The following is a 24149-nucleotide window of genomic DNA, read 5'->3' on the forward strand; positions in this document are numbered from 1 at the left end:
ATTTTACACGGGTAACCCTACAAACTTCATACTGTTCACAAACTGAAACCCCAAGATGTTACACAACGCCGTGACTTTGCCCTTCGGTTTCTGGCACGCATGGAAGTGGACAACATGTGGCCGGGGAATATTCTGTGGACTGACGAGGCACATTTTACTCTGGAGGGTGCAGTGAATGCACAGAACTGTCACGTATGGCGTTTGACTCCTCCAAACGTTGTGCAGGAACAACCATTGCATTCAGCTTACATGACTTTTTGGTGTGGTTTTACAAGCTCCTTCATTCTTGGTCCATTTTCCTTTGAGGAGATGATCCCTCATGGGCGTTAGGTGTACAGCGGCAACTGCACGTTATAGAGACCTTCTTGTGCAACACGTGATTCCAGCTTTGCAGAAACGCAACTATGACCACCCCGTTATTTGGGCAACACCACATATTGCTTGCCAGGTGAAAGAATTGCTTTGAGAAACCTTCAGTAACGACCACATTATTTCTAGGCATTTTCCAGATGCACGGCCTTCGAAGTCCCCCAACCTAAATCCATGTGACTTCTGGTTGTAGGGATATTTGAAAGATTGTGTTTATCAGGGACATGTCCGGACTCTGCCTGATCTAAAGGCTAGCACATGACAACATGTTGCTCTGATTTCACCAGATATGCTGCACGTTGCCGAGTTACGTGGCCATATTGACCAGTGTTTGTAACGATGAATGCTAATAAACCTCCCAGGACCACCGTTAACATGTGTTGGATCTTTCCTGACCTTTTTCTGTGACCCCTACCATTGCTTAGGGCACCATATTTTCACCTGGTGGCAAAACTTGGAACTAATAATTTTGGTGGCATAATTCACAACCACATTGCTTAGTTAGCATATCTATGAAATTTCAGACTCCTACGATCTTTACAGGCCGTGCTGAACCGCGCTGAATACCATAACTTTAATTGTGGACATCCGGTACTTCCTAACACACATAGTAAAGAAAATGGCAGACATTCTTAGGAGGTTTGATATTCTGCAACTTATGTAATAAATAGAGATGAATTAACTATCAACTAGTGTCTCCCATAGCTTCAGCTTATATACAATACTTCGAACTTTTACTTTACAGCAGGTTCTGCTGTGAATTCCTGGAATAAAAGTTTATGGCATCACCACAATAACAGTTATTAGTACGACAAAACCACATACCACGGAAAACAAAAATGGTGCAGAGAAACAGAAATGCTCAAGGGAATATAGTAAAACCTAGATACACTAGATACGATTTTTTCCGACATGAAGGCATTCCAATATAAATGGTCCGTTATTGGACATTATAAATTTTCCAGCTAACTCATTCCTGGTTGCCAGCGTTTCGCCCTCATGTGCTAGGGTGGGCTCATCAGTTGGTACCTACGTCGTGTATCCGCGAGTACAGTGAAAACTATATCTACCCTTTCTCAAGATGAGAGAAAAGTATTAAAAGGTGTGAAAAACACAAGAGAACAAATATGAAAACCTTTTCTGCTGGGGCTTGTAAAATAAGTGCATTGAACAGTGTGAAAAACACCAAACAACAAATATGAAAACATATGCATGCGGGCCAATAAAAATAGCCAAGTATTATTGCAGATATCACTTTTCTAAAACAAATATTAGCAGAAGCCTATTTCAGAGCAGTGGGTTATGAAACAATGAATTGGAAGTTATTCGTCTATGTGCGACTGCGACAGAATGACTTTGGTCGCCATTCTGAAAAACTTCGATCACGTCAAAACTCGAAGGTGCGAGTTCAACATTCGCGACCTCTGCATGCTTAAAGATGCAACTGCCAACTTTTCAAAATAAAAAATAGGAAGATTTTTAATTCTTGGATTTCATCACATATATTGCGCCATAGTCTAAGTGGAAAAAGGACAGGATGAAAGGCATATATATCTACAGTTACAATGTGAATTGACCACTGAATTTAAAATCTTAAACAAAAAAAACATAAAAATGGTTACATGAAAATGTACCTAATCACTCTCCTTTATGACACATACATACGATGAATAATACAGTCAAACCTCAAAATCTCGAACCCCCATTACTCGAATTATCAGTATCTCTAAGCAACTTAAATTTTCCAGCCGCCTGTATTTATTTCTCTATTACTCGAAATTCGGTTACACAAATTTCTTGATTTCTTGAAGCAAACATTTCCTCCCTTGAAGCGAAAAATACTCTGCAACTTGAATTTTGTGCAACATTAACTGTGCAATACAGCATTTGTGGTTTGTGAGGAACAGTTAACAAGTAAAAAAGGGTTACAGTGATGCTGGGAACAAATATGACGGGAACAGAAAAACTCGAACTTCTAGTGATCGGAAAATCAGCAAAGCCTTGCTCTTTCTCGGGTGTCAATTAATTACTGGTCACGTACGAAAGCTAGCCCAGAAGTCGCAGATGACAAGCTCCACTTACAAAACTCTGCTGCATGGTATTGATGAGACATTTCAACGTGAAGAGAGGAAAGTTTAACCGCAACAAACAAAAGAGACTAACGGATTTTTTTTTTTTTCCAAAGGTGTTAACGGAGCTATGTTTCTTGTTTCACTATTGTATGTACTGTATTGTCTTCTAAAAAGTTACTATAAAGTGTTATAATTAAAGTGACGCCGTAAAATAGTTTCTTTGTATATTATTAAGTACTGTTAAAAATAATGTAGGGCCGATGACCTTCGATGTTAGGCCCCTTAAAACAACAAGCATCATAAGCATAAAAAAGAATGTATTCAGTAAAAGCCCGTAGTTATTATGTGCTATACATGCACATAAACGGTATTCTCTATCTCACGAAATTTTGATAACTCCAAATAAAATTGTTCCCCGTGGTGATTCGAGACATTGAGGTTCCACTGTATTTATATCACAATGACACAAGCAAAAAGGAAAGCTTATAGTTTCCTTTATTAGACTGTAAAATGAACTGAAATTTAATTCTATAGGTAGGCCTATCTCCGAACACTTAGAGATAACTTGTTACTTTGTTTTTGGCCATAACATGAAGAGAAAATAGCAGAAATTGTCACCGAAACAGCTTCCTGAAAAACATTCAACTCATTAAAAGTGAGAAGTAAGAATGAATAAAAATGCACTGAAATACACAAAACTACCACATACAAAACAGATCGGTATGTCTCATACATTATTAACATACGACTTTGACACGGGGAAAAGCACAGAACCGCTACAAAAATATGTCACCTACAACTCTATAACAAAATTATGCACAGAAACGATGTTAATATGCACGAACCAAACAATAAGAAACTCATTCTTTCGTCCTGATTGAGTCGCTAGCGCGCACTACCCTCTCTTGCTTGTAGGACAATTGCCATCCCGAATCCCCAGTCATACAGCACGCAAGCTGCTGTAGCGAACAGAAAACACGATACACTAAGGCGACGGACGATACACTCGCGAAATAAAGCATTAAAAAATACGCTTGAAAATGAGGCTGGGTAAAGTACACAAGCACATCAGAATTTACCCTTTATCCTAGGGGAAGAGTATTGACCGTACTCGAGGTTATATTGGTCAAAAATAGGAAGAAATAAAAAATAAATCGGAAAATCGGAAGACAAGTTAAAAAATGGAAAGTTTCCGAGTAAATCGGAAGGGTTGGCAGGTATGTGCGGCATGCGGATGCTAGTCCACTTTCTGAAAGATTTTAATGTTGTCTTCATTAGAAAAGAATTTCACCTTTCCCGAATCCATACCTAGGCTATCACAAGACAAATATGCACCACGCTAGTTAATTTCACACAATTATGTTCCCAATCCAGATATAGTCTACTGTATCATGCGAAAAAACTTCACTGTACCACTCAACACAAAATAAATTTCTAATTTCTGAATGGAATGCGAAATACAAACACAAATAGACTCAATGTGTTATTCATCAATCTTACTGCTAACTGGCAGGCAAAATTGAACATTCCTGAGGCATTTTTCCATTATCACGCAACTGTGGTGACGGATCTTACCCGAGTTGGAAATCACGTTTGTTTCGCAAGGGATGAAAACATTTTCAAGGCTAGGAAAAATGTGATCATATTAAGCGGTAATAGCAAAAATTTGTGACGTGATAAGAGAGGTATTTTTATATAGATTTAATACGAAGAGAATCGGGACTTCGAATTTACGACGTGCTAAGCGGGAAAACCTGTTAATGAGGAATGCACTAACGAGGTTTCACTGTATATTATACATCTACAATCTGACTTCTGTTCATTCATTTAGGTTCAATGAATAAATCTTTGGAACAGGGTTTGTAAGAATAACAATTCTCAAACTTGGTCTCGTGCTGTTATAAGATGTCATGTCCAAGCTTTTTGATCTGTTAAGGAACTTCCATTTGACAGCTTCTTGCGTTGTTCTACACCATCAATGAGGCCAGCCAACAAGTTTTCCATCTCTGTTGCAGCTTTTTGAAGCTGGGCATTGTCCTTGCTATTGAATGATTCTAAAATAAACCAAACATAATAAATATTCATTCCAGTATGGTAACAAAACAAATTCAAGAAAAGTACCTATTTTTAACACAAATATTGTGTGGAAGAGGAAGGGAAACCACAGGCTGCACAAGTAGATAAGGTAAGGTAAGGGTTGTTCTGACTGACCGATCACTTACCACTAATCTGGAGTTAGGACTGTTGTAGTGATGGGATAATTGAATACAAAATAATCGCTTATTCGATTATTTCATTTTATACAATTATTTTTCTATTTGATTATTTTTTTAGATTGTTCATTCAAATGAATGTGGCAATCGAATAGAGTATTTTTTTGTTTGGTTATTTTATTATTTTTCTATTATTCATCCAAAAGTAAATTTGAATCAATGAGGCAATCAAATAGTGAATGTTTCCATTCAATTATTTTTTCGAGGCAACTGAATAGTGAATGCTTTTGAAATAATCGAATGAAAAATGATTATTTTAACATTCATTTACTCCAATCGAATGAGTGATTCTGCTGAAACAATCGAATGAGACATTTCAATGAACAGTTTCTTAGGAATAATCAAATTAACAGCGATTTGTCAAGATAAATATTGATAAATTGACTGTTTGAGGGAGCGTGTTAGCTCAGTGATGTTATCACTACCTCCTCATAAAGGACTGGGCTCGATTGCCGGTCAATGCATAATGGTGTTATTCGAAGTCCATGTAAAACTGGAAACTAGGCTTTTTGACTAATTGAAATGGAATCTTTAATGACTCCCCTCCCAGTTTCAGAATAGGTAAAGTTGAATTTGAACTTAAGGACAGCTCATTCTGCAGAATATCATTCCATAATTATACTATCTTATCGTTATAGCAACGCATTACAAAATGTTACATAATATTAACATTTTAAAAGTATGTTTTTACTTTTGTTTCCCAAACATAAATTGCTTCATACAATATACATGAAATTTTAAACAAATAAGGATTGAAGATCCTGTTAAACAAATTCACGGAAAAAGTAAAAAATATCATATACAGTTTCACATGAAATTATCCAAAACCTGTCGAAAATAAACTCTAAACTTATACAAATAATGAAGCGTAACACAAATTATAAAACTACCTGTATCTGGATCCAAACACTTCCATATGAAAACAGTAGATGGTATTAATGAGAAAGTAAAAATGACCGACGACCTAAAAATGCTAGTCTATCCAAAACAATAAAACAAGGCACACACTTCTGTAAAAATAATCATAAAACACTTAAAAATACAGTTTAGGAACTTGTAAATATAATAAAAAATACACTTGAATTTCATTCAACCATACTAAAGCTTGGAACCAATTACTGCACCCAAAAAATATTAATTCAACATACATTTGTTGTATCATAGAAAAAAGGAACTACTGTAAATATAAATACCACTCTACAAATACCTTCAGTATCAGAACGTTAGCTTCAAATACACCGTAACTCCACATTCATGGGGAATTTTGAAACTATACAAGCACTGGAAACTTCATAAAACCTCTAGCAAAATTAAACTTACAGTATATTTCTGATCAAAATATTAACACGTATACAGTAAAACTTTGTTAATTCGAAGTCGTTGGGACGCAACAATCGGACTTCAAATTATGTGCTTTCAAATTAACCGCCAAATTGCAATTAAAAAAATGCCAACCCTTGCGGCGTCACGAAGTATTCTAAGAAACATTACTGCATGCAGTTAACCTGTATTCACAGTTATTTGAAATCAGACCTTAATAAAGAATTAAACGCTATACGCAATATAGCATTTCATATTGGTTACAATAAGAATTTTATAGAAAGTATAATTAGTAAGTTCAGTCATCGCCCAAAATCCAACCTACTTAAAGAAACTAATAAATCTAAAAAAGTTTTAACTTTTACTTTCAATTGCAATATTCATAAAATTACAAACATATTTAAGAAGCAGAATATCAATATTTCCTTGTTGATGGTTATGAATTTCATGTTTTTGGTCCGTATTAAACTGAGAATAATATATAAGTAATAATAATAACAACGTAAACGTTTCCACCTTTTCAATACTACAATATATTCACAAAATTATAAATTACACGGTACTAGTTTCGACCCATCTAGGGGTCATCATCAGCCGTATTGGAGCAAAGATCATTTGTGGCGAAATCCTAAGAAAATGTTATTTTAAAGAATAACAAGTGAAATGAGATGTTATGGTAATAGTTAATAATACAAGGAATATACATACTAAGAGGTTTTTAACAAAGAATAAAGTATAAATGGGGTGTTGTAAAAATTATAATCATGGAAATCAGTAAGTTCTTGTATTGAAATGAAATATGGCTTAGGAAGAGGGCTTAAGGTGGGGCTGAAGGGTGCGGGAGAAAGTGTAACTGTCTTGGAAAAGTACCTTTGATTAAATTTAGGATTGAGTTTAGGTTGGCTGCATTATTGTTTCTGAGGAAAGTGATAAATAGATCGAAGAGTATGTTGGGTTTCTCTGAGATTTCATTGAGATTGTGACTGGCATTAAAGTATTGGTCTAGGTGTATGTAGTAATTTTCCATTATGTTGAGTAAAGGGCCCTTGTTTGCTAATACGAGGATGTCCATGTCTTGTTCAATATTGGTGAAATTATGGTTATAATCTTGCATGTGTTGGCCGATGGCTGAAAACTTGTTGTATTTTATTGCGTTAGTGTGCTCGTGGTATCTGATAATGAAGTTTCTCCCGGTTTGCCCGATGTAGGTTTTTTTTACCTCTAACATTTTCCACCTTCACGTTCAACAATGATATCTACAAGTTAACCAACATCTTTAAGAAACAAGGCGTTAAAATAGCCTTCAAAACCAACAATAAGAACATGAACGTTTTATACAATACTTCACACATCAACAAGACCAGCAGTTTTTTAAAATCAGGAGTTTATAGGATCAAATGTACCACCTGTAAAAAAACAATGCATAGGAAAAATAAATTTCAAAACCCCAATTCTATTTTCCATGCCTTATAAAGTTCCTACCCACATTTTCTACCTCCAATAACTCACCCTAAACTACCCCTCCATCTCCCTATCTTATCCAACCTCAACACTGTTTAACTTCAATCTCTTTTATTCTTTTCTTATTCCACTATTCCTCTATTAATTTATCCTATCTTTTCTTTTCACCTCAAAAAAAAAAAAAAAAAGGCCCCAATGCCACCTTCATTTTGGTTCTTCTCATTCAAATTTAACTCTTGCCTTGCGCCAACTTCGACTACTTCAATCACGACCTGAATTTTTTACATTTTAAAAAATAGCGCACTGTGCATATATGTTTTCATTTGTTTCCGGTATTGCGCTTTTTACTATGTTTTTTTCACGTCAACTGTTCCAAAAATTCTACAGGATCACAATAATTACTTATTCAATTATATTGAATTATATTATATGTATCTATATATACTTACATTCCCGCAACCGAAGCAAATACTAGATCATTAAGCTATTCTTCATTTTACGTTGGCGTTTGAAACCACAGTGCCTGATGTTGAATATATCGCGCTGATCACCGGGAGCTGGCAAGTTACTTCAATTGATCTACTCATCTTCAGCACGATTATGGATCTTCATATGTGTTCGATTGTGTTATGACTTTGTGCCTGACAGTGTATACAAGCTAGCTCATTTAACCGTTCTCCGCTTTTCATAAACATTATAAGACTTTGCTGAATACTGCATGTGCCATACTGCCGTTCAGAAAATTATGCACTGTTCCTTTTAAGTGACTTACATTTTACTTCTTCTGAATTTTACAGTGTCTACCCCCGTCATTTTTATATCGGCTCTTCTACTGATCCGGAGTGAACTTGATCTTTTATTTTCTTTTTCCTATGCATTGTTTTTCATGTTTTAACCGGCTGATGATGACCTTGACTAGGGTCGAAACCGGTACCACTTCCACCTATTATTAAATAAGAATGTAATCACTGCATTTCTTATTCTTTTGTACTGAAAAGGTTGAACCTCTTTATTTATTATTTCAATTTTATTGTGCATATACTCGTGAGGAACAACTTATGACTAAGTGTTTGTTTACTTCTTTTAGCATGTCAAACATGGCTATAACACCTCTTTAAAAATGAACCAGACTGTTCAACACATAAAAATACGACAGAGCAAAAGCTGATAATTATATAAGTAATAATAATAATAACTTAAATGTTTCCACCTTTTCAATACAATATATTCACAAAATTACAAAATTATACGGTACTAGTTTCGACCCATCTAGGGGTCATCATCAGCCGTATTGGAGCAAAGATCATTTGTGGCGAAATCCTAAGACAATATTATTTTAAAGAATAACAAGTGAAATGAGATGTTATGGTAATAGTTAATAATACAAGGAATATACATAATCAGAGGTTTTTAACAAAGAATAAAGTATCTTTGCTCCAATACGGCTGATGATGACCCCTAGATGGGTCGAAACTAGTACCGTATAATTTTGTAATTTTGTGAATATATTATATTGAAAAGGTGGAAACATTTAAGTTATTATTATTATTATTATTACTTATATATTGTTCAATACGGACCAAAAACATGAAATTCATAACCATCAATGATAATTATATTTTACTACAAATAGGCTATATAGTACAAAAACCAAATTTTCTTTTAACATGCCATTCTTTTTAATTATAATTACTACGGTGTACACCTTATAAAAAACGACCACCATTGTATTAATGACTATCAGCTTATATATATATGTAAATATTATTTTAGTTTTAACATGTATATTTTCTAAATTACTATTATGATATTACTATAAGAGCCACGATCAATGTATTTTATTGTCTTTGTATAATTTGTCCTAGGTTGATGATGACATATAGTTTTGTCGAAACCGGTACCAGAAGTTCATAAACGAGATGATTTAACAGATAATGTAGAAATTTTCACGTAATATATAGTATTGAAAACGTGGATCTTATTATTTTCTTTGTTTATTGTGAATCATCTCAGACGAGCTTGATGTGGAATCATTAGTAATTACATAGTTGAATGCTAGAATATTTCTTAATAATTTAACCAGTGGATGTATTTTCCCAAGAATTTTTTCGAGTTTCTGAAAGAGTAGTTGTCTGTCTAGCAGATCAAAAGCTTTTGATAAGCAATAAATACACAGTACAGCTTCCCTTTTGGATGTCTTAAAGATTCTTCTAAATCATCTATCAGGTTTTTTATTGCGTGTAGTGTGCTTCTGCCTTTATGGAAACCAAATTGCTCCTCTGGCAAATTGTTGTCTAGTTCTTTAGTTAACTTACTTGTTAATAACTTGGTAAGTACACTCATGCTCAGAAATTAGGGATAATTCTGATACATGGTGAAACAATGCTATGGTGGGCAGTTTGCGGTTTTAAATCACCTCGGGGTATGACCATGTGGTGCATTTGACCTGCGGTCGTCGCACGGTGGCGCTGGCAGCAGTCCAAATACGCATAGGTGTGTTGGTGCATGTCAGAGTACGGTGCAGCGAGTAAGTGTACAGATGTTTGCAGATGTGCTAATGGTGACTGTGTGGAAAATGGCTCAACGAACACATATTAATGACTTCATGAGGGGTAGAATAATACGGCGACTGGAGGCTGGTCAAACACAGCAGGTCGTAGCACGGGCCCTCCGTGTTCCACAAAGTGTGATCTCAAGACTATGGCAACGATTCCAGCAGACAGGAAACGTGTCCAGGCGCTGCAGTACGGGGACGTCCGCAGTGTACAACACCACAAGAAGACCGATATCTCACCATCAGACGGCCACGGAGTAGTGCAGGTAGCCTTGCTCGGGACCTTGCCACAGCCACTGGAACACTTGTCTCCAGACACACAGTCTAAAGATGACTGAACAGACATGGTTTATTCGCCCAGAGACCTGCAAGGTGCATTCCACTGACCCCTGTTCACAGGAGAGCTCGTAAAGCCTGGTGTCAAGAACACAGTACATGGTCATTGGAACAGTGGTCCCAGGTTATGTTCACAGACGAGTCGAGGTATAGTCTGAACAGTGATTCTCGCCGGGTTCTCATCTGGCGTGAACCAGGAACCAGATACCAACCCCGTAATGTCCTTGAAAGGGACCTGTATGGAGGTAGTGGTTTAATGGTGTGGGGTGGGATTATGATTGGTGCAGGTACACCACTGCACGTCTTTGACAGAGGAACTGTAACAGGTCAGGTGTATCGGGACTTCATTTTGCACCAGTATGTCCACCTTTTCAGGGGTGCAGTGGATCCCACCTTCCTTCTGATGGATGATAACACACGGCTCCACCGAGCTGCCATCGTGGAGGAGTACCGTGAAACAGAAGATATCCAGTGAATGGAGTGGCCTGCCTGTTCTCCAGACCTAAACACCATCGAGCACGTCTGGGATGCTCTCAGTCGACGTATCGCTGCAAGTCTTCAAACCCCTAGGACACTTCAGGTGCTCCGACAGGCACTGCTGCAAGAATGGGAGGCTATACCCCAGCAGCTGCTCGACCACCTGATTGTGTTGTTAAAGGAATGCTATATGATGATGTACATTTAGTCGCATACAAATGGGGCACGTCTTAGCGTGAACTGGCGTATATGTCATTCTGTACAATATTGCAACTGTATGTCTAAAATATTACGTTGAAGGTCTTAAAATTAGTGTATAAAATATGTCTTTGCTTAAACTAATATATATATATATATATATGTACAAGATAAATACAATATACACTGACTGACAGAGCAAATGCAACACCAAGAAGGAGTGGTTCGAAAGGGATGAAAGTTGGGGAAAAAACAGAGACGGCACGGATGAATAATTGATGTTTATTTCAAACCGATATGCAGGTTACACAATGCGCACGGCATCGACTCAGTAGGATGTAGGACCACCGCGAGCGGCGATGCACGCAGAAACACGTCGAGGTACAGAGTCAATAAGAGTGCGGATGGTGTCCTGAGGGATGGTTCTCCATTCTCTGTCAACCATTTGCCACAGTTGGTCGTCCGTACGAGGCTGGGGCAGAGTTTGCAAACGGCGTCCAATGAGATCCCACACGTGTTCGATTGGTGAGAGATCCGGAGAGTACGCTGGCCACGGAAGCATCTGTACACCTCGTAGAGCCTGTTGGGAGATGCAAGCAGTGTGTGGGCGGGCATTATCCTGCTGAAACAGAACATTGGGCAGCCCCTGAAGGTACGGGAGTGCCACCGGCCGCAGCACATGCTGCACGTAGCGGTGGGCATTTAACGTGCCTTGAATACGCACTAGAGGTGACGTGGAATCATACGCAATAGCGCCCCAAACCATGATGCCGCGTTGTCTAGCGGTAGGGCGCTCCACAGTTACTGCCGGATTTAACCTTTCTCCACGCCGACGCCACACTCGTCTGCGGTGACTATCACTGACAGAACAGAAGCGTGACTCATCGGAGAACACGACGTTCCGCCATTCCCTCATCCAAGTCGCTCTAGCCCGCCACCATGCCAGGCGTGCACGTCTATGCTGTGGAGTCAATGGTAGTCTTCTGAGCGGACGCCGGGAGTGCAGGCCTCCTTCAACCAATCGACGGGAAATTGTTCTGGTCGATATTGGAACAGCCAGGGTGTCTTGCACATGCTGAAGAATGGCGGTTGACGTGGCGTGTGGGGCTGCCACCGCTTGGCGGCGGATGCGCCGATCCTCGCGTGCTGACGTCACTCGGGCTGCGCCTGGACCCCTCGCACGTGCCACATGTCCCTGCGCCAACCATCTTCGCCACAGGCGCTGCACCGTGGACACATCCCTATGGGTATCGGCTGCGATTTGACGAAGCGACCAACCTGCCCTTCTCAGCCCGATCACCATACCCCTCGTAAAGTCGTCTGTCTGCTGGAAATGCCTCCGTTGACGGCGGCCTGGCATTCTTAGCTATACACGTGTCCTGTGGCACACAACACGTTCTACAATGACTGTCGGCTGAGAAATCACGGTACGAAGTGGGCCATTCGCCAACGCCGTGTCCCATTTATCGTTCGCTACGTGCGCAGCACAGCGGCGCATTTCACATCATGAGCATACCTCAGTGACGTCAGTCTACCCTGCAATTGGCATAAAGTTCTGACCACTCCTTCTTGGTGTTGCATTTGCTCTGTCAGTCAGTGTATAAAAAAACACTTCATGCATATGAACATTCGTTCTTACTTGTTGGTCAATACATCGACTAACTTCCGTATTTAAGTCTTATTTACAGTTGTACACTTCAGCTGCTATTCTTGGAGTTTGTAAAATTGCATGGGTAAAAAGTTTTATCTTCCTGTGAATATGTGGGATAAAACACCTTCAATTTTAAAAAGGTGCCAAATGTATGGATGAAATTCAACTAAAATATGTTCAGCTCTGCTGTGTGTGTTGCCCTTTTATTGGAACCAATTCATGTTGTCCTGTGGCGTCCATAAATTTGGATGACACTGGGTTCAAAGTAGTGGCTCCTTTCCCTTTGTAGCTGTGCAATGATGTTATGTTTATCTGTGGAAGATAAGTTTGAGTTATAAGTGATATCGTGTTGGAGGAATGTCTAAGGGTTGTGTGTGTGAATTGGAATATGTACTTACTGTTGTTGTTGTTGTGTGAGTTGTGTTTGACGTGCGAGCCTGTAATGTACTACTTCGTGTTCTTCTTGGGCTCATACTAGCTGCTGTGAGGGGAGGGGAAGGAGGGGTAGGGAGAGTTGTTGTGGGGGTAGGGGTGGAACTGGGTGTGTTGTTTGGTGTTTTTCTGTTGCGTGTCGCGTTCTGTTTATCGATTAACTGAAGGTAAGGGTTTTTTAGGGCGGGGATAACTGTATTGAAGATGATGTTAGTTTTTTCTGTGATTTCATTTATGTTGTAATTTGGATTGGTGTACTGATCTAGAGTGATGCATATCGTTATCGATGTTTGTAAAACTGTGTTTATAGTCTGCGACATGTTGTCCTATTGAGGAAAAATGATTTTGTGTTTCACCGCGTTTATGTGTTCGTTATATCGGGTTAGGAAGTTTCTACCAGTACGTCCGATATAGCTTATCTTGCAGTTATTACATTTGATACGGTATACCCCTGAGTGGTTGTATTTGTTGTTGCTGTTGATTGTCCTGACGTTGTGTATGATGTTGGTACTATTGTGTGTAGTTCTGAATGCTATTCTTAGGTTATGTTTTTAAAAAATGTTAGTTATGGGGTATATGTGTACATTATTGAAAGTGAATAGTGCATAATCTTTCTTGGATTCGTTTACTTTTGTTAGTTTGGTTTTGGGTTGGGATTTTATTTTGTGAATGATTTTGTTAACCATTTCTTTCTTGAATCCATTGTTTTTAGCTATGTCATGAATTAATTGTAATTCTTTGTTTAGATCTTCTTTTGTTAACGGTATATTGAATGCTCTGTGTATCATGCTATAGTAGGCTGCTCTTTTATGTATGTTAGGGTGAACGGAATCCATTTTAATTGTATTTGAGGTATGCGTGGGTTTTCTGTATATTCTGTAAGAAAGGTGGTCATCATGTCTAGTTGTCGTTATGTCCAGGTAGTTCAGTTTGTGATTGTTTTCGGATTCCATGGTAAATTTTATATGGGAATCTATTGTATTGAGTTTATCTAATATATCAGTTTCATTTGTGGACCTATTGTCGAGGATATAAAGATGTCATCGACAAATCTACACCAAAAAAATATATGGTCTATTTTGTTAATGAATGTGTGCTCTAAATAGTCTATGTAAATTTCGGCGATTATACCAGAAGCGGGAGATCCCATCGGTAAACCCTGTTGCTGATAGATAGTATCATGAAATTTAAAGTAGTTGTTACTAATGGCAAAATTAAGTAATTTAATGAACTCTTCTATTTCCAAAGTGCTTAGATTGCTATGACTTTTTAGGTTAGATTCAATGATTTCTATTGTTCGTTTTGTGGGAATGTTCGGGTACATGTTTATTATGTCAAATGATGCGAGTTTGTGATATGGTTCAATCTGTAATCCTTTTGTCCTATTACAAAAATCTATTGAGTTCCGTACTGTTTTATTAGCTAAGAATACGTAGTGCTTTTTGAGAAATCTTTGAATAAATTGCGAAAGTTTATAGGTTGGGCTTGCTCTGTAGTTAATAATAGGTCTCATTGGAATATGTTCTTTGTGTATTTTGGGATAAGCTTTAGCAGTGGGTATTTGAGGATTCATTACTATAAGTTTAGAGGATTCTACTTCTGTTAAAAGAAAGTGTGTATTTTTTAATAAGGTTTTGAGGTTCCTTTGTATGTTAGTAGTCTGGTCTTTACGTTTGATGAGGAAAGTGTTATCTTGAAAACATTCTTTGGTTTTCAATATGTATTGATCTTTGTCGATAACAACTGTGGTATTGCCCTTATCGGCTTTCGTTATTAGTAGATTATTCTGTTTTATCTTATCTTTGAGTTTGTTTATGTGTACTTTATTGGTTGATTTATTATTTTGGGAGTTACTGTGAATTTTGTCGATATATTGTGGGAGCCTTTTTTTTAATATCATATCTGACTTCGTCTCGTAGCTCATGTGGGATTTTCTGTAGGGCATTTTCTATTTCGATGATAGCAGTTGTAATGTTCTGGAAAGTTGATGTGTTACCCCAATTGTGCTTGGGTCCCTTGCTCAAGATAACAGTTTCCATTTCGTTAAAAGTCATATTTGTGAGATTTTTTACGGGTGGGTGGAATTTGTGTTCAGTGATTTCATTGGGAAAGGTAGGAGAGTTTGTGTTCGGAGTTTCGGTTTTTGGGTTTGGTTTGGATGGTTGTTTAAGTGCTTCTAATTTCTTATTTAGTGTATTCTGTTTTTTGGTGGCTAAGTTCCTTATTTTTTCTGTCGTGATCTGCTGAAAATCATCCCAATAGCTATGTGGTAACTCGTTAGATGCCTTTAAATGTATTCGGTATAGTTCGTTGTTAAGATGATGTTTTTTACGGTATAAAAACTTTATTTCTTCTTTCAGCCAGATTTTGTTTGTTCTTTTTCGCGTATTATGAGTTTGTTTAGTGTGCCTGTGTTTATTGTTATATTTTCTCAAGAATTTAGGTGTTAGGTCATTTTTTAGACATTCCTTCAGAAAAACAATGCTCTTAATCGCATTCGTTAGTTTGATCTTTAAGTTTCGAAATCTATATGCGTTCCGTTTTGCCTGGTTGGCTCCGATATCATAATCTATAATCTTCATTTCCGTATTGACGAATTGCACAATTAAAAATAGGAGAGGATTTCCACCAATCAATACTTATTTATTGCATATATTAAACTACAGGACCGGTTTCAACCTCATATACGAGGTCATCTTCAGCTAACCATACATACATATTTATATAATGAAGCTTTGATTAAGACTGTGTTGTTAAAGGAATGCTATATGATGATGATGTACATTTAGTCACATACAAATGGGGCACGTCTTAGCGTGAACTGGCGTATATGTCATTCTGTACAATATTGCAACTGTATGTCTAAAATATTATGTTGAAGGTCTTAAAATTAGTGTATAAAATATGTCTTTGCTTAAACTAACTTATATATATATGTACAAGATAAATACAATATATAAAAAAACACTTCATGCATATGAACATTTGTTCTTGCTTGTTGGTCAATACATCGACTAACTTCCGTTACGGACGCCACAGGACAACATGAATTGGTTCCAATAAAAGGGCAACACACACAGCAGAGCTGAACATATTTTAGTTGAATTTCATCCATACATTTGGCACCTTTTTAAAATTATCCCACATATTCACAGGAAGACAAAATTTTTTACCAATGCAATTTTACAAACTCCAAGAATAGCAGCTGAAGTGTACAACTGTAAATAAGACTTAAATACGGAAGTTAGTCGATGTATTGACCAACAAGCAAGAACGAATGTTCATATGCATGAAGTGTTTTTTATATATTGTATTTATCTTGTACATATATATATAAGTTAGTTTAAGCAAAGACATATTTTATACACTAATTTTAAGACCTTCAACATAATATTTTAGACATACAGTTGCAATATTCTACAGAATGACATATACGCCAGTTCACACTAAGACGTGTCCCATTTGTATGTGACTAAATGTACATCATCATCATATAGCATTCCTTTAACAACACAATCTTAATCAAAGCTTCATTATATAAATATGTATGTATGGTTCAGCTGAAATGACCTCGTATATGAGGTTGAAACCGGTCCTGTAGTTTAATATATGCAATAAATAAGTATTGATTGGTGGAAATCCTCTCCTATTTTTAATTGTGCAATTCGTCAATACGGAAATGAAGATTATAGATTACGACCTCTGCATGAATTCGGATCTTCTGAATCACCTTTGCCTTTATATAATACTTTGATTATCAATTTCCTCCAACTATTGGGGATGTTCCCAAGTTCAACGCATTTACTTAATAATTTTTTTTTCAAAATGTTCAAGAATAGATCTACTGTTTGTTTTATATGTTAGTGATATATGCAGTCAGGACCTGCAGATTTTTTTGCTTTTGGTTGATGTAATAACTTGTTCCACTTTAGCACTGGTAAAAACTTGTGAATTGATGGATTTTTTTTTTTTTTTTTTTGCTATTGGCTTTACGTTGCACCGACACAGATAGGTCTTACAGCGACGATGGGACAGGAAAGGGCTAGGACTGGGAAGGAAGCGGCCGTGGCCTTAGTTAAGGTACAGCCCCAGCATTTGCCTGGTGTGAAAATGAGAAACCAAGGAAAAACTTCTTCAGGGCTGCCGACAGTGGGGTTCTAACCCACTATCTCCCGAATACTGGATGCACTTAAGCGACTGCAGCTATCAAGCTTGGTTGAATTGATGTTTTCACTATCATTAGAATCAAAACTGAAGGCCAATTGGACACCAGAAATGTTTAGAGTTTTGAATAAATGGGATTCCCAAGTCTGCATATCTATTATTAACGTGGCGATTTCCTTTTTCTTAATGCTATAAATGGATCTCTTTTTTCTTCCTCTGCAAGTTCTCTAGCTTTAGTTTCTATATGGTTCACGTTTTTCTTTTATATGAAGTCTTTGTATTTCCCTCTAGCCAAAGAGTATTTTAAGAGATCTTCTAGTTGATTAGATTGTCCTGCATTCCTAAAGAAGTTTTTTTTTGCTAGGGGCTTTACGTCGCACCGACACAGATAGGTCTTATGGCGACGATGGGATAGGAAAGGCCTAGGAGTTGAAAGGAAGCGGCCGTGGCCTTCATTAAGGTACAGCCCCAGCATTTGCCTGGTGTGAAAATGGGTCCTAAAGAAGTGTAAAGTTCGTTGTCTTCCTTGAAAGCATTGTGAATCAAACCATATTTGGGATTTCCTCTCTCTATATGGAATAACTGCATCTAGAATGATATTTTCCAGTGTCTTAGCCACTGCATCTGGTTCATTATTTCTCAAGTGATGTTGGATAGTACTCACTTGATCCAAGGCTGCAGTGAGCTTCGTTTCATCTAGTTTTTTTATGCAAGAGTGATGTGTTTGGGTAATTTCTTTGGCAGAAGATAAGATTTCCACTTTTATTGATACTGGACAATGTTTTCTGAATGGGATAATTGATTTGAGAGTATTTAAGTTGTAATCTAAGATATTCATCCGTTGACCTCTTTAAAAGATAAGGTCTATTGTACTGCATCCTTTTAATGCAAAATAGGTTTTATCTTCTAGCTTATGATTAGCTTGAAACTTTCTTCTTCCACTGTCTGCAAAAGAATCTCTTGTGTCTGATTTTGAATATTATTCTGCAGTTGAAATCACCAGCTATTATTATATTTCTTGATGCATCAATTTGTGTTATTTCCATTATAGTTTCTATCACATCTTCTATGGGAGTCACAACTAAGTATTTTCCACCTTGTCGATACATAATCCTTTGTCTGCAAAAGAATCTTGTGTCTGATTCTGAATGTATCGACAAGGTGGAAAATAAAAAAAAAATACTAAGTTGTGAATTTATTAAAGTGTGATACGGACCATGAAGCTGATTTTATGTAATTCTATGGGAGTATCAGGTGGAAGGTATAGCTTGCTATTGTAATCAGTTCGAATGTATTATTATATTTCCATCATCGAATACCTTCTGAACTTTTCAGACCCGACGGTCTCCTTGTTTTGCAAGTGTGTGAGTTGCATGGAATCCTTGAAGTCCCATATTGTCTATTAAGAAGGTTTCTGTAAATTAGTATATCTTGTCTTATTAATGAGTCTGCAGGTATCAATTTGAGGATATTTTTTAGACCTTCGACATTCCACAAAAGTAGATTAAAAATTAAAACGCGCCCCGGTTGAACGTCAAAAATGATACCGTCTTACAAGGACATCTCTGGCCAGAATTCCGCCCTTTTCCACTTTCGCAAGATCTGTAAATAATATGCCTGTGCAGAATGCCTTGTGGTAACCTTTTGTATGGAATTCTTCAAATACAATTACAGTGTTAATTCCTTGTTTGTGCAAATATAATTCTATTTTCTCTTTAGTGATATCCTGATGTACTTGGCCGACATAGAGCCATGCATGTTTAGCTCCAGCCTGAAGTTTCCCTTCGGTTGATTGCATTGTGTCTATTGTTGCCTTGGGGTGTCGCGGGATCTCATTTCTTCTCAATGCTTCTGTATAGTTTCTTTCTTCCCCCATTTTTCTGTTTAAAGTAGTAAGTATCTTGCTGTTTAGAGTTATGAAGGACATCATTTTTTGTGGCGTTATATGTTGGATAGGAATTGTAGGTGCTGGCCTTCTAAGGCCTTAGTTTATTACCGTTGATTTTTGTTCTTGATTTAGAAGTTCTTCAACAGTCTTTTCAATTATTATAGTCATGTCTGTAGAAAGGAAGGACAATATGTTTTCTATTTTTTCATTCATTTGATTGAGGGGATTAATTTTCTCTTTAAAATCCAAAAGTTCAGGTTTACAGATATCGCAAAGCCAAGTAAGTTTACACTTTGCTCTTTTCATAATTTCAAATTCTCCGCTTGCGAGTTTCCCCACAATCTTCATGATACCATTTGTTACAAGAGCCTTCACAATGAATAGCATTACATTGAGATTCAAATATTTTATTGCAGGCACCACAATTTGATTTGCTTTTGTTCGTTGAGATTGATTCATTGTCCAAATAGGCCGGCATGACGCTTGGAATTTAAAGGTAAGAAAGATGAATCATCTATTCTTAAGTTGCTGGATATTGGAATACACAACACTACACTTCTTCTTACAGATGTTATTAACACAGTTAATACAGTCATTTACTTCCAACATTTGGAGGTACGTTTAGAAAAAATGTGCATTTCTGTTTTTCGTAACAGTTTTGTTCATATCAATTATCTATCCGACACACTTAAATCGAAAAATTCACTCATAATACCAATATAGTTGGTCTGTTAGTGGATATTATAAATTTACTCATTCGGGACATTCGTGACTCATCCGATTATTCTATGCAATACAATTAAATGATATTTGAAACTCATTCGATTATTTTATTTGATTATTTATGTACCGGGCGGTACACCTCCACGCCGCTAATTTAAAAATTGCGCCAGTTGAAACTCCTCTGCTGGAGGAAGTCTGAACTTTATCTACGCTATTAATTCTTTACCTTCTCAGAAGAGGTCACCACGTGGAAAATTTTGAGTTTTTGAACTGTGTCATTTTTGATGTGTTTTTGTTTCGCTTGAAGTAAGAAGTGTGAACTTTCTCTTCTAGAGGACACTACTGAAGATCAACAATAGTGCACCCTAGTGCGGAGTCAAAGAACTATTTTGTTGGAGAAATTTTTATTTCAAATGTTTGTTTCTTGTTAAATTTCTTTCTGTTATTGTTTAAGTTGGCTGTATACCCCTCTTTTTCCCCTTGTTTTAGATTTATCCAACCCCGAATTTCTTTTAGTAATTTCCGACCAATCCGATGTATCTTCCCCCAACTTGGATATGTTTCTGTACCCTAGCCAATAAAGTAATTGTGGGCGGGTGTTTTCATTCCCCTAACGCCTAGAACCTTCCGCGAGAGGATATAAACTGCTGATTTTTGGGTCTCTGCGCCACTTCTGTTCCATCTTTCAGTGTGTAAAGTACATAGCAGGGGGCGGGAAGCGCCTCTCTCCTCGGCAGCGGTCAACAACAAGGTAATGGCCGATTAATAACTTCTTTCTTTGCTAGCTCAGCAGTTTAACTCTCGGGGCGGGTTCGAAGCGTTCCACCATGTAACCTTTTCCTAAAATGTAACTACTCTTTTCATATATTCTCTTTTAAAGCTTCATACTGGGATAGAGAGTGCTAAACCCTCTCGAGTTCCCACTCATATTGTTTTGAGGTGAACTTCTTTTTCTCAACCTATTCTTCGTTAACGTAAAACAAATTGTTCTCTTCTTAAGTCACCTCTTTAGTATGGGATTAGCCCTTGTATTAACGGCCTAGTGCCAAGTAGGTCTTAATCAAAGTGTATTAGGAGTGCAAGTTTGCCTCCTCTCAAATTGTTATTTTAGAGGTCATTTAATTAACCTTCTTTTCATTTAATAGACCTCAGTAGATTGGGTATTTTACCCCTGTGTTTACGTCCGTTGAGGACAACTTGAAGGTGGAGTTTGGTGTGGCCTGGGAGAGGCTTAAATTTGAGAGCGAGTGGCTCTTTTGAAAATTGAGTGTTGTATGCCTCGTGGAGGCTTTTCTGTGTAAATTGGAGCAAGGGCTCCTAGGCATGAATGGGGTTTTCTGCCCCTCTGTTGAAGCTTGTGTTCGGGGTAAAACTGAGTTGAATGCCCTAGCAGTGTGAAGTCAGGGCGCGAAGCCCAAATCCTGTAAATATTGTAACTACCCTTTTGGACTTGCTACCTTGTACCTGCCATGCTTGTTATTTTTTTGTTTTTTTGAAAAGAAAATATAACCTTGTTAAATTTTAAATTAATTTTACTTTAGTAGCTTGAGACCTGTTCACCACCCCACACCTTCTTTCACGCATAACTACCACAAAAACTCGGTAACAATTTAAATAATTGAATGGAGGTTATTCGATTATTAAAAGTATTCAATTATCCCATCATTAGTCTGTTGTCAGATGGAAGATTTCCCACCAATTGTTTATCTAGTCTTTTCTTCAATTATTTCAAAGAAGCTGGAAGTTTATCAATAATCTCCCGTGGTAAATTATTCCAAACCAATTCCTCTTCCTAAAAACAAATATTTGCCCCAATTTGTCCTCCTGTATTCCAACTTTATTTTTATATGATTACTTTTAAAAACTCCACTCATGTTTATTCATCTACTAATGTCGTCCCACACCATCTCTCCACTGATAACTCAGAACATACTGCTTATTTGAGCTGCTCGTTTCCTTATTCCCAAGTCTTCCTGTCCCAAAGTTTGCAACATATTCGTAACACTGCTCTTGTCGGATATCATCCAGAACAAATCAGGCTGCTTTCCTTTGGATCTTTTCCGCTTCTCGAATCAAGTAAACCTGGCGAGGATCCTTTAACACTGGAACCATTTCCTCCAATTGGGGTCTCACCAGTGATTTATACACCCTCTCCTTTACATCCTTGCTACAACCCCTTAATACACTCAAAAACACATGGGGATATCTGTAACCATTATTTATAACTTCAATAATGTGATTATCTCAATGAAGATCTTTTTTTATACTAGGGTTGTCACCTGTACCGTATTGTATGGGACAGCCCGTATTTGAGGTGTTGCGTCCCGTATTATGAACCGTCGTCCAGTAAAAACGAGTTGTATTTTTTTTGCCTCTAAATATTTTTAAAATCCGTATTTGATTTGAGTGGCAATGAAGTTCAAAGTAGCTCCATTACCTTTTCTCTTTGGAGCTATTTGCCGTTAAAGATGAACATGCTGGGTTATTTACCTCCTCTTCCGCCGCGTACTTCCAGAGGTCTTCCATTCCAATTTCCAACGTTGTTGTTCATGCTGTTCGAGCCTAAATCTACATAAATTGTGAAGTTATCAAAGCTCATCGAAGACATCAGTGTTAAGAAGTCAGATTCTGATGAAAATTCAGTCGATACAGCACCTAAGAAGAAAGTTGAACGACTAACATCATATCAAAATAGCTGGGATTCGTCATACACTAGATCCCATTATCCATCTGTGCGCATTAATTCTCCATAAGTCATGGCGGTGAGCCAGATCTTTTTGAGAACATTCCCACCAGTATTTTGGAGAGTACCGAAGATGCCTCAAACAAGTTGTTGTCAGTGTTTATTAGTCATAAAGGAAAACAGAAACTAACAATTAGAAAAACTTATGTCTTTTGTTATGAGCGTTCCTGGGTCAAATGCATCTGCTGAACGCATTTTTTCCATAATGCTTAACAATTGGTCAGAGAGTAGAAACAGGTGATTACAAGTGAACTACTAATTGTTGTAAACATGAACATGTCTTGAGAGTTCCATGGCATGATACAGTTAGACAGTGGAATTTTAAAGTCGTCTAAATCAAATGTGAAGTACAGATGGAGAAAAATAAGGTAGTTCTAATAATGTTTTTTTCTGCATGGTTTGTCGTACCTAATGCACTGTACTGTATGTACAATTAAGAGGGTGTAAGTTAGTTTCTTTTACAGATTTCAATAATTATCTTATTCTGTTAATAAAACTAATTAAAATCTAATTGAAACTGGTACCTAAAATTTGATTTTCAAGTATTTATGAACTGTCCCTTATTATTGTGAAAAATCCTGTATTTTTAGGAATTTAAATGATCCCCACAATGTACTTTCACTACATCAACACACTAATTAAAACTGAGAGGACTTTTCTTCTTGGTGAAAATGACAACCTCAGCTATGGGGTAAAAGCCTCTCAAGTCACATGCATACCTGCCAACTTTCAAAAAGAGAAATCCAGAAGATCCTTAAGCAAAAATTTTTTTTACACACACATGCATAACAGTCTTGAGACATAATGAAAAAGGACAGTAGGGGGGAGGGGGAGATAAACAATACTAATACAAGTCAAATGTAGTAGAACCTCGATGCATTGTTCCCGGAACTGTCGTTTTCCCATATTCCTTGTTGAATTTATTCAGTGCCAAAAATGTTCCATATAAACCAATGATAAATTTCCCCACATCTATCGTTTCTCGAACTATCGTTTTATTGCATCGATCGCCGAAAAATTATTTGTCCTCTGTCACAATTTTCCTGCATTGATCGATCGTACGTAAGAAAAACATACCCAAGTTTTTTGAATTTAGAGAGACTGCTCAATTCTCTAAGCATATTATAGCAGCAACCTGTTACGCGCGAATGTACGTGCGATTCGGAGTTAGTAGTCTCGAACAAGGATCTTGTAGGCTGGAGTGCTGTGCGCACGTTATTCATGCACAACCTCACTATGAGCCTCCTGGTGCCAACGCTTCTCCTCGGCCCATTAGGCGCCCTAGAAGTATTCTTGTTTAGAAGAATTAAAACATAGACAGCACAAAACTCAAATTTGCCACCATTTTCTGTGTTGGTATAGGCTGGCTAGAGCTGCCAACTTCGTTGAAAATAAGAGAAAATTGTGAAGTGCGCCAGATACGTTTTAATTAGTCACAGGGTGATTAATCGTGTCACACCTTGTGGAGTGTGAGGGATGCTAGAGGCC

General features: G+C 37.4%; 1 protein-coding gene across 1 annotated transcript in view; it reads right to left on the minus strand.

Annotated features, from left to right (window-relative positions):
• Positions 1–3783: 3783 nt before the first annotated feature.
• The window catches only part of LOC136874668 (dystrophin), a 174470-nt gene continuing 154104 nt past the window's right edge, over positions 3784–24149 (minus strand). The window contains exon 11 of the mRNA XM_067148302.2: positions 3784–4495. Coding sequence (XP_067004403.2) covers positions 4350–4495 — 146 coding nt within the window. The 3' untranslated portion in view covers positions 3784–4349. The remainder of the gene's footprint in view (positions 4496–24149) is intronic.

Source organism: Anabrus simplex, chromosome 5 (genome assembly GCF_040414725.1).
Source record: "Anabrus simplex isolate iqAnaSimp1 chromosome 5, ASM4041472v1, whole genome shotgun sequence".
Lineage (NCBI taxonomy): Eukaryota > Metazoa > Arthropoda > Insecta > Orthoptera > Tettigoniidae > Anabrus > Anabrus simplex.